The 11,268-nt window shown below is 46.3% G+C and overlaps 1 protein-coding gene across 2 annotated transcripts; it reads left to right on the top strand.

Moving 5' to 3' along the window:
• The first annotated feature begins 5,837 nt into the window (after positions 1–5,837).
• LOC123446767 lies at positions 5,838–8,132 on the top strand. 2 transcript variants are annotated; one of them, XM_045123311.1, is made up of 5 exons: positions 5,838–6,002; positions 6,090–6,343; positions 6,478–7,106; positions 7,209–7,724; positions 7,823–8,132. In XM_045123311.1, exons 2-5 carry the CDS (start codon positions 6,115–6,117, stop codon positions 7,988–7,990), a joined length of 1,542 nt encoding a protein of 513 aa, XP_044979246.1. In that variant the 5' UTR covers positions 5,838–6,002; positions 6,090–6,114; the 3' UTR covers positions 7,991–8,132. The 2 variants fall into 2 exon arrangements, with proteins under 2 accessions (XP_044979246.1, XP_044979245.1); XM_045123310.1 differs by having other exon boundaries at positions 5,838–6,010.
• Positions 8,133–11,268: the final 3,136 nt, after the last annotated feature.

The raw sequence follows: 11,268 nt of genomic DNA, 5'->3' as shown, positions 1-11,268 counted from the left end.
CATTTCGGTGTCATCGAGTTGGAAATAATGTTGTAACTGTTTGATTTTAGGGGAGCCTATATATACCCCTCCACCTGCCTCTCATTCGTAGAGGAAGCACTCAGAACAAACTTACACTTGCTAGATCCATTTTTCTGAGAGAGAACCACCTACTCATGTGTTGAAATTAAGAGACTCCATTCCAACCATTTGAACCTTAATTTCTACCCTCCCCAAGTTTCTTTTCACAAGATCAATCTCTCCTACCCATGCCAAATCCGTGAGAGAGTGCTTGAGTGTTGAGGAGACTATCTTTAGAAGCACAAGAGCAAGGAGTTCATCGTTCTACCACATCTATTACCTTTTGGAGGATGGTGCCTCCTAGATTGGTTAGGTGTCGATTGGGAGCCTCCTACTTCGGTTTGTGGAGTTGAACCAAGAAGTTTGTAAGGGAAAGGAGATCGCCTACTTCGTGAAGATCTAAAGTGAGTGAGGCTAGTCATGCATGGACGGAAGCCGTGGTGGAATAAACAAGTCTACTTCTTCGTCGACCCCTTATGGGAGGAGCCCGCCGTTGACTCTCGCAGTCGTTACTCTTTGTGGGTTGAAGTCTCCACTAACATGGACGTACGATAGCGCCACCTATCAGAACCATGCCCAAAATCACCGTGTCAACCTTTGCGTTTGATCTCCCTACCTTACCCTCTATTATACATTTGCATGTCTTACTTTTCACTGCTATACTCTTAGATGTGCATGTATAGGGTGAACTTGACTAGCCATAATTGCTAAAACTGGTCCACAACTAAAACTCAGAAAAGGCCAAGTTTTTATCTTGTCAAGTAGTCTAATCACCCCACCCCTCTAGACATACTTTTGACCCTACACACGACCATCTCGAGAAGAGAATGTTATATTAATTAGTACTGACCTACCTCGCAAAACATATGAGATAAACCCTCAGTTGATTGCTATGGTGAAGTAAAATATATTCCGAGGTCATGCAACATAGTGCCCATACAAGAAAATTAAAGATTCTAACCGAGCATGTGGAACTTTTCAGTTGTAGGACATGACTAATGAAGAAATAAAAGCAAGAATCTTTCCTTACTCATTAGACGGAGGGGCTGCAAATGGCTAGAACGCCATCCCATGAACATCTTGAGGAATTGGTGAGAGTTGTTGACCATATTTTATGCTTATTATTTTCCTCAAGGGAAATTGTATAGAATAATAAGGAATATTACTAGTTTCGGGCAGCGAGATGATGAGAGAATTAGTTGACACATATATAATGTATCATGAATTGCCCTTTGCATGGTGTGAACACCATTATCCTAATTTTTTACTGCTACTTGTGAGATGTGTTGGGTTTTCTCCCCGAATAGGAAGGGTGAAGTAATATAGTAGCTGTCAAGTACTTTCCTTCGTGAAAACAAGGTTATCGAACCAATATGAGAACAAGGCAAATTCCCGTCTTCAGCAACAACACACACAAAAGTAAACACTTGCACCCAACACTGGTACAAGGGTTGTCAATCCCCTTGAACTCGTTACTTGCAAGATCAATTGTGATTGTGATATATATAATAAAAGATAAGTAAAACAATAAAACAATAAAATTGCAGCGAGGTATTTAGGTTTTTGGAAATATGATTAAGTAGACTGGTGGGGCATAGTTTTCACTAGTGGCTTCCCTCTCGAACACATAGCATACAGTGGGTAGACAAATTACCGTTGGGCAATTGACACAAAAGCGCATAATTATGATGTTATTCATGGATATGATCATGTATATAGGCATCACATCCATTAACAAATTGACCGAAACGATTCTGCATCTACTAGTGTTACTCCATTTCCAGAGTGCTTCTATGATTGCCTCTCTAGGTATTAAGTTCATGACAAACAGGGTGATGCTTAAAGAAAGGTGACATGATGTAGACAAACTAAACCAAATCAATATGAATAAATCCATCATTTTATCCTTAATGGAAACAATACAAATATGTGTCTTGTCACCTTCTCTCACTCGGATATAGAGCACTCCAAGATTGAACCCATTAGAACGCACCACTCCAACTAAAGATAAATCAAACTAGTTGGCCAAACCAAACGAATTGATTGAAGAGAAATATGAAGCTATAACAATCATGCATAATAAAGTTCAGAAAAGACTCAACTAATTTCAATGAATAATCTAATCGTAAACACACAATTCATCGGATCACAACAAACCCTACCGATTTCCCCCCGGACAGATCCTTTGCCAAACCCTAATCTCTCGGTATCACCAACTCTCGTATCGGTGCCACCGAGATCAGTAACCAACTTTCTGTTGAGCTAATTCCAAGAATCGGAATTTTCGAGTTTGGAATCGGTCTCACCGAGATTTGGAAACTTCTCTAGGTCATCGTATAAGTACCACCGAGATTTATATATCGGTCTCACTGAGTATCCAAAAGTTGCCACGTTTAGTGCAACTCGGTACCATCGAGAATCATATCAGTGTCACCGAGTTGGGCAACAAAGTTTTAATGGTTGGATTTTCGGGTAGGCATATATATACCCCTCCACCTCCATCATTCGCATAGGAAGCACTGAGAACACACTTACACTTGCCAGATCCATTTTTCTGAGAGAGAGTCACCTACTCATGTGTTGAAATCAAGAGATTCCAATCCAACCATTTAAACTTAATCTCTAGCCTCCCCAAGTTTGTTTCCACAAGATCAATCTCTTCTACCCATGTCAAATCTATGAGAGAGTGATTGAGTGTTGAGGAGACTATCTTTTGAAGCACAAGAGCAAGGAGTTCATCGTTCTACCGTATCTATTACCTTTTGGAGGGTGGTGTCTTCTAAATTGGTTAGGTTTCGCTTGGAAGCCTCATACTTTGTGTTGTGGAGTTTAACCAAAAAGTTTGTACGCGCAAGGAGATCGCCTACTTAGTGAAGATCTACCGTGAGTGAGGCTAGTCCTAAGTGGACGTAAGCCATGATGGAATAGACAAGGCCGCTTCTTCGTGGACCCCTTATGGGTGGAGCCCTTCGTGGACTCCCGCAGCCATTACCTCTGTGGGTTGAAGTCTCCACTAACATGTACATTCGATTAGACCACCTATCGGACCCACTCCAAAAATCGCCGTGTCATCTTTGTGTTTGATCTTCCTAAGCTCTACTCTTACTTACATGTGCAATGTCTTTACTTTCCGCTGCCATATTTGTTTACTAGCATGTGTAGGGTGCACTAGACTTGTTAGAATTGCTAAAATCTTCCAACCATTAAAATTGTGAAAGGGCTAGGATTTTAATTTATACAAGTAGTCTATTCACCCTTCCTCTAGATACCCCTTCTATCGATCCAAAAACAAAACACAATACATTAGCAAAAAAGTTCTCCAACGTTCACGACAAAGATAAATTTAGGTCCATTCGTTTTTGCGCAGAAAACATATTCGAAAATTGATGCACTTCTCATACTTATCCCGATGTTTGAAAGGTCTGGTCGAGCTGAAAATTTTGACGGGTTGTCGACATAGAAATTTCTTAGCTTATGAAGGTTTGGATTTTCCAAAGGATGTACGAGCTAATTGATGGACTGCTCACCCCCAAACCCGTCCAGATTCAACATGGCTTCAGCATATTGAAGATTGCTAAAGATTCCTTCATCATAATGCGATGAAATTTTACACGATTGTCGTAGGCTCAATTCCGCACAATTTCACTAAAGCAATTGGCGATGCTCGAGTAGGCGACGACGACCGAAACGGATCGACTGTCAAAAAACTCTCCACGCGATGCGAGTGCAATGTTGACTTTGAGCCCCAAGCTCCATGGACGTTTTTTTTATGATCTCGCTCGAGATCAAAGTTGAGGTTGATGAAGACGCCCATCAATTTCTACAAATATGATGTGGGTGTATTCGTCGACCTAGCCAAGGTGACTAGTCAAGGTGGTGATGAAGATCCGTTTCGGGTGTAGATCGCATCGAAGCCGATCCAAATTCCCATTGAACCACGACAATTACTAAAAGAACCTGTATGGGTGACCAATGATGGAGCTAAATCTAACGGATCTTGGGTATGGGTACCGAGGTGCAAATCTTAGTTTAATGATAAAATGACAAACGAGGCATGATGTTTACCGAGCTTTGGACTCTCTTGAAGAGGTAAAATCCTATGAGCTTCTTTTCTTGTATTGATTGTGTTGGAGTACAAAGTACAAGATGATCTATGTCGAGATTGTATGTGTGAATCTAACTTAACCTATGTGAGATGATCTATTAACTAGTCTAACCTTAGTTTATACAATGCACGAGAGACCTAGAATAACATGAGTGCTCATCCTATGCACCAAGTCTTGTGGAATCGTTCTTGTATACGTCATGGGTTATCCGAAGAGGCCCGGTAATTAATCGGCATGGGATCCTCAGCCCGGCCCTACTGGACGGGAGACAACATGGTGTATAACCCCTAGTCTAGGACACCATCACGAATGTTGATTTCAAGCGGTACTAGCGGATCTTCTTATACTTGTCGTCTTTACTTTTGGAGTTGCCTAATAAAAGACCAGATTAAGTTGATTTAAAAAACACATGTACAAAAATCCAAAGATGAAAGGATTCTCTTTAAAAAGCACATAAGGTGGGGTGAACGTTCGCAATGTTGGTGGAAGGACAGGGCGGACGAGGAACCTTACGTTCTTTTTAGGTAAGAGATATAAGTAGGAGAGATATACAGTCGTAATCAAAAGGAAATACAGACATAATCATATGAAATAAAAATATATTTTCTTTGGTAATCCAATAACTTCTTATCAAGTACATGTTGAACAAATAAAATCCTAAAGTTTATTTAGGTAGCTAAATCACGGGCATGATTTCATAATATTTATCTACACAATCACATTAATATGGGTGGATACATACTATTGTACTAGAATATTTATACTCTTGTTGCAATGCAATATCTTGTATAACAAAACTTTAATTCAATAGATTTGCATATATTTGCAATTATTATTGATCAGTAGGCAGTTTAAAGTGATAATGATATCTACTACTTCCTTCGTCGCGGTTTAGAAGGCGTGCTTGGTAATTCTGTGGAACATATGTGGTTATTGATTGACTGATACTACCGCGGCAGAGTTTAAAAGGCACGCACGTGTACCTAGGTCGTTAATTTGACTTATATAAAATCTATTGTTCAATATAAAAATTATATCATTAGAAAATAGAACATCTAAAGTTTTTAATGATATATTTTTGTAATATATGCTTATCATAAAGTTGGTCAAATTGACGACCTAGGTATACGTGCCGGACTTATAAACTGAGGTGAAGTGAGTAGAAGTAGTACAACGTAGTACTAATTGGCTGCTAGGAGTAAATTCAATGCGTCATAAACCTTGTCTATTATAAAAATGCACGTAAATTTAATCATGTTTTTTAAACTGTGACGGATGTAGTATTAATAAATAATATTAAATGGAGGTTGGTTCCTTCTCCTCTCCTCCACACACACATGCAAATTAACCAACACCTTCGCTGACTTCGTATATTTTTTTAAGATTTATTATTCGAAGACTAATGTGTTAGTTTTACTCTAGCAAAAGATCATTTTATTTTCCCCGCTATTTTGACAACCCATCTGCCGCCAATAGAGTTCCTCACAACGAGCGATGAAGACTATTTCATCTCAAAGCAATATCTGGATCGCATGTAGGTGTTCAACAGTTATCCGGTGAATGCACAAAGCATACCAGCAACTCATCCACACCAAGTCAAGCCTAAAGAAACGGACAAGCATGTATATATATAGCTAAACCGAAGTGCCCGTGACATTCCCAAGGCGGCGCATCTCTCAACTGCAGGCGGCGGAGGAAAAAAAAAGTGTCAAAATGGATCGACCAAGCAGCTGCCTCCCGTAGCATAGCACACCGGCACTTCTCGTCGACAAAGCATCTTCTCCACTGCGCTCTGCTTTTTTGACACATACACACACAGAGCCCTTTTGTCTTAACGTACACTGGTCTAGTGCTGATCAGCCCACCGCCCCACCAACCGTGGCCATCATCGCGTCGATTGATCTTTACCCTCTGCATCTGCAGAGCTGTCCGTCGACCCGTTTCCCCAATGGCTGCGCGGCTGGCCAAGTCCCTGCTCGTCGTCCTCTTCCTCTCGTCCTGCTCTGCCGCCGTGGCCATCCGGACGCATGGCCGTGGCTACGTGTCGGCGGTCGGTGACCCTGGCATGCAGCGCGACGGCCTCCGCGTGGCCTGGGAGGCCTGGAACTTCTGCAACGAGGTCGGCCAGGAGGCCCCCGGCATGGGCAGCCCGCGCGGCGCCGACTGCTTCGACATCGGTAGGAGCTCGCATTCCCTTGGCTTGCTCTGAATCAGAATTGCAATTCCGTCGAGACATTCCGTTGCTACGCAGATCTGGACGGAAACGATGCCGATCTCTATTCTCTGTTAAAAAGAGTCGATTGTGATGCAGCGGCCACCGACGACGAGCAGGGCCAGCCCGTGTACAAGGTGGTGCACCGCGTGACCGACGCCGACAACGCCCTCCGCGCCGGCGACCCGTTCCCCGGCACGTCGTCCAACTCCACCGTCATCGACACCGACCGCTACGCGGCGGCGAAGGAGCTCTACCTCGGGGACCGGTGCCAGGTGCCCGACAGCCCGGTGCCGTGGCAGTTCTGGATGGTGATGCTCAAGAACGGCAACCTGGACACGACCGCGGCCATCTGCCCCGACAACGGCCGCCCGGCGCGCCCGTTCCCGCAGACCTCCCGGTTCCCCTGCCCCGGCGGCACGGGGTGCATGAACCAGCCGCTGGTGTTCCACAACCGCACCGCGCTGGACGATGCCGGCCGGTGGCTCCGAGGCGGGCTGTTCGGCACGTACGAGCTGGACGCCACGGATCTTGGTCGCAACGACGTGTCCTACTACTCGGTGGTGTGGGAAAAGCAGGTCGATCCGGCGGCCGGCGCCGGCTGGGTTTTCCACCACAAGCTGCGCACGTCGGCAAAGTACCCCTGGCTGATGCTGTACCTGCGGTCCGACGCCACCAGGGGCTTCTCCGGCGGCTACCACTACGACACCAGAGGCATGACAAAGATAGTAAGCCGTTATTCGTTTTTACTGTTACCAGATTTTACCTGATGACGTTGCTATATCTGGCTTGTGTAACCTGAAAAATTTGTCTCTCTCTCGCCTTGTCAGGTGCCGGAGTCACCAGATTTCAAGGTGAGGCTGACGCTGGAGGTGAAGCAGGGCGGGGGGCCCAACAGCCAGTTCTACCTGATGGACATGGGCAGCTGCTGGAAGAACGACGGCGCACCGTGCGACGGCGACACGGCCACGGACGTGACCCGGTACAGCGAGATGATCATCAACCCGGAGACGCCGACGTGGTGCCAGCCGGGGCGCAGGGACCAGTGCCCGCCGTGGCACACGTTCCGCAACGGCACGCGCGTGCACCGCGACGACGCCGCGCGGTTCCCCTACGCCGCCTACCATGTCTACTGCTCGCCGGGGAACGCGCGGCACGCCGAGCAGCCGACGACCTACTGCGACCCCTACAGCAACCCGCAGCCGCAGGAGATCCTGCAGATCGTGCCGCACCCGGTGTGGGGCGAGTTCGGCTACCCCACGGCCAAAGGACAGGGCTGGATCGGTGACCCCAGGGCATGGGAGCTCGACGTTGGCGCATTGTCGCACGCGCTGTATTTCTACCAGGTACCGTTGTCTATCCTCTTCATCATGTGACTGTTTCTCGTCCACGATCTGGGATGCGGCTATGTAGATCAACGATGGCTCTCCGTGTATGTTTGCAGGATCCGGGCACGCCGCCGGCGAAGAGGCAGTGGTCGTCGCTTGACGTCGGCACCGAGATATATGTCAGCAAGAATGCGGAGGCGGAGTGGACGCTGAGCGGGTTCGACATTCTGGTACCCAACAAGTGTATCACGTCACAAGGGGGAACCGTCAGTAGTTGTTGGTAGTGTAGGTGGAAGGTCATTCTCCCATCTCAAGAAGAAAGGCCATTCTCATACGTAGCATACGCTTTGAAGCAACATGCACGTACGACGCATCTAACAGATTGAGTATATCATTTCTTTTCGAATGGATGTCCTGGTTGAACAACCATACAAGCCCACCAGCATTTGTTTTCAGAGAAAAGGACATCTCTAGCGCAGCTCACAAAATCCCTACTCCTAAAGAAGCAGTTCATAGGTTGTGGTTCGTCCTTTCTAAGTTCGTTTTCGTGGTCCACCTCCCCTCGTACGAGCTCCTTCCTCCCCCATCGATTTTTATTTCCCCGCAAAATGCAGAACCGCTGGAAAGAAAACCCCCCAAAAGACCAACTGATACACACGTCCTCGCTCCCTCGATCCCTAGCGAGCCGGAGAAACCTTTCTCCTCTACCACGCGTCCCCCCTCCCCCCGCTGGCGACCTGGGTGCCCTAACCTAGCCGCCGGCTTTTGCCCCTATTCCCTCCCTCCATCCCCGTCACCGCCGGGCAAAGCCCGCGTGGTGCCGACGGCGTCGGGATCTCTCGTGACCTTAGCTGGAGCGGTGGTCGCGGGAGGGGGGGGGGGGGCTTCTTCGGCCGGACGGCCGATCTCGGTGGTCTGTTGGCGTTGCGTCGCAACGGAGCGGAGTGCGCATGCCGTCGGCGGCTTGGTGCTTCCAGCCGCGAGGGAGTTCGTGCCTGTCCAGATCCCTGCGTGCGCGAGATGAGGATCGATGTTCGGCGCTCGGCGAGAGGCCCCGTGGCGCGACAAGTCGGGCGACGCCTGGCAGCGATGGGTGGTCCGTTTATGGTGGCGGCGGCGCTTGGTGGAGGCGGCGGCAAGTCCCACGAGCAAGTTGGTATGGTGTCGTTCCTTTGGTTCACCTCCGTCAATCGTTCGATCCCACCCAGCGATAGAGCACCCGCACAGTGAAAAAAAACTCCACCCCTTTTCAGATCCGGGCTAGGTCTTTTGCTCGCTCGCACATCGACGTCGTCCCCATCCTTCTCGCATGCCACCACCTCCGCCATCCCCATCGATCCTTCTCGCATGCCACCGCCATCCTCCTGCTCGAAAGCCTCGGTATCCTCGTCGTTCCTCGACGCCTTCTAACGGAACTTCACCATGCCATCTCACCTTTCCCTGGACCTCGTAGGTGACGACGCCCTGATTCAGTGGATGGAGATTTCAAAGTCCAGATTCACTTTAGCACCCTTCGGTGACTCGTCGATATGCTTTTCTCCCTCACAAGGTACGTTATTCTTATCTCCTTGTTGTGTCCTTCTACAGACATGCAAATTGTGCTGATATTGTTGGATCCTTCAGTTTTGTGGAGCAGTTTTGAAAGTGCATTATATCGACTAGAGGGGGGGGGGGTGAATAGGCGATTTTTACAATTTCATCACTAAGGAAAATCCTAGTGAGGAAAATCCTCAGTCATGAACTGAGTGCTGTAGATATAGTACTAAGTCAAAAGTGCAAAAACGTCTAAAGCAAAGTATTCAGCGTGAATTAAGAGAATCGGTTTACACACATCAAGAGTACATGATAAGCAGGTGAAGAATAACTTAGGTGGAGAATTTGAGGTGAGGAATTCAGAGTAAGTCTTCAGTCAAATTCTTCAAACAGTACATATGAAAGTCTTCAACATGCAATTGAGAAAATGAAGGGAGTTGAGGTAATAGAACCAGTAGCACGATGAAGACGGTTGTTGATGACCCAATTCCTACTGTTGTGACAGTTGTACGTCTGGTTTGGAGCGGCTTGGTATTGAAACCAAAGGACACACAGTCCCGGGACACACAGTCTCTACCGTATTCTCCTTGAGCTAAGTACACACAGTCCTCGCCCAACACTCGTGGTAAGTCTTCAAGGCAGACTTCCAAACCCTCACAAACTCGGTCACCCGGCGATCCACAATTGACTGTTGGATGCTCTAGACCATGACGCCTAGCCTTCTGGAGGATGGACAGTCCTCAAAGGTAACAAGTGTCAGTTCCACACAGGAATAACTTCTTTAGTGATGCTCAATCACTTGGGTTTTGGTTTTGGTTTGGGTGTTTGGAGTATTTTCTCACTTGATGATTTTCACTCAAAGGCTTTGAGGAATTTGGGTTGCTCTAAATGACAAGTGTCGGTTTCTTTCGGAGCAGCCAACCAGCTAGTGGTTGTGGGGTGGGGGGTATTTATAGCCCGAGAGCATCCCGACATGATTTGACATAAATGCCCTTAATGATATGACTGTTGGGTGGATAAGATATTGGACAGGTGGCGCGTGGCGTGGCAACGGTCGGAACTTTCAACTGTGAAAGTCCTCATGTCTCTTATGTTCCTCACTTTAAGGATTTGGTAGGTGTAGGTTTGGGTTGAGCATCATGAGGAAATTATTTCCATAGTTTTACCTCGACCCCCTTTAACAGTACGGTGTTCCTATGACTCAAGAATGAAGAAAATGAAACAGAAATATTAAACCTTCAGGCTTCAAAATCTCTAGAATATTTTCTTTGGGAACCACCGAATTCCTCATCTTCAATATCTTCATGAGGAATATCATTTTCTTCGCAATTTCTTCGCGATCAAAGTCTTCAAGGAATGACCAAAGTCTTCACCCGAAGACATACATTTTTAGGGATCGATAATCATCGAATAACTCAAACTCCTCAATGACTTATAGAGCCTGTGTACACTCATAAATGTATCAGTCTCTTAACCTATAAGTCTTTAATCCACCAAAATCACAGAGGGGCACTAGATGGACTTACAATCTCCCCCTTTTTGGTGGTTGATGACAAATAGGTTAAGTTTTCAACGGGGATAAAAATATGCAATGTAAGTACATAGTTTGAGGAATTGATTGCAAGATACACACAAACTCCCCATGAAGATGTGCATATTTGAGGAATTTGCGTTGGACTGCAAATGCACATTGATGATTTATATCATGGAGATCCCCCCTGTATATTGTAATTCATGCATGCATTTGACATATAGAATGAGGAATTTGAAATGCATGATGAAAAATGGTGTCTCACGAATTTCAGCATGCATGCATTAATTAACTTGAGGAATAAGCATGCGAGGAAAAACGTTCAAAAGTGTCAGAGCACCATCGGGCTTAAGTTACAACTCATTACATCAAACACTTCAGAAGAGACGAGAGTTTGTAACTTAATAAAGTTTATAAGCCCATAAATTTGACCGGCTTGAAGACTAACTCTCAGATTTCTCCCTCTTTGTCATCAAGTGACGAAAAGGGACGAAACTG

The sequence above is a fragment of the Hordeum vulgare genome, chromosome 4H (assembly GCF_904849725.1).
Source record: "Hordeum vulgare subsp. vulgare chromosome 4H, MorexV3_pseudomolecules_assembly, whole genome shotgun sequence".
Lineage (NCBI taxonomy): Eukaryota > Viridiplantae > Streptophyta > Magnoliopsida > Poales > Poaceae > Hordeum > Hordeum vulgare.
Note: the sequence above shows the minus strand (reverse complement) of the source record. Positions and strands in the feature narration are given on the sequence as shown.

What these genes read in the sequence shown, in the direction of transcription:
- LOC123446767 (XM_045123311.1), top strand. Translation starts at nt 6,115, where the DNA reads ATGGCTGCGCGGCTGGCCAAGTCCCTGCTCGTCGTCCTCTTCCTCTCG. An exon ending in CCAGAGGCATGACAAAGATA is followed by an intron (nt 7,107 to 7,208) that starts GTAAGCCGTTAT and finishes TCGCCTTGTCAG; the next exon opens with GTGCCGGAGTCACCAGATTT. An exon ending in ACGCGCTGTATTTCTACCAG is followed by an intron (nt 7,725 to 7,822) that starts GTACCGTTGTCT and finishes GTATGTTTGCAG; the next exon opens with GATCCGGGCACGCCGCCGGC.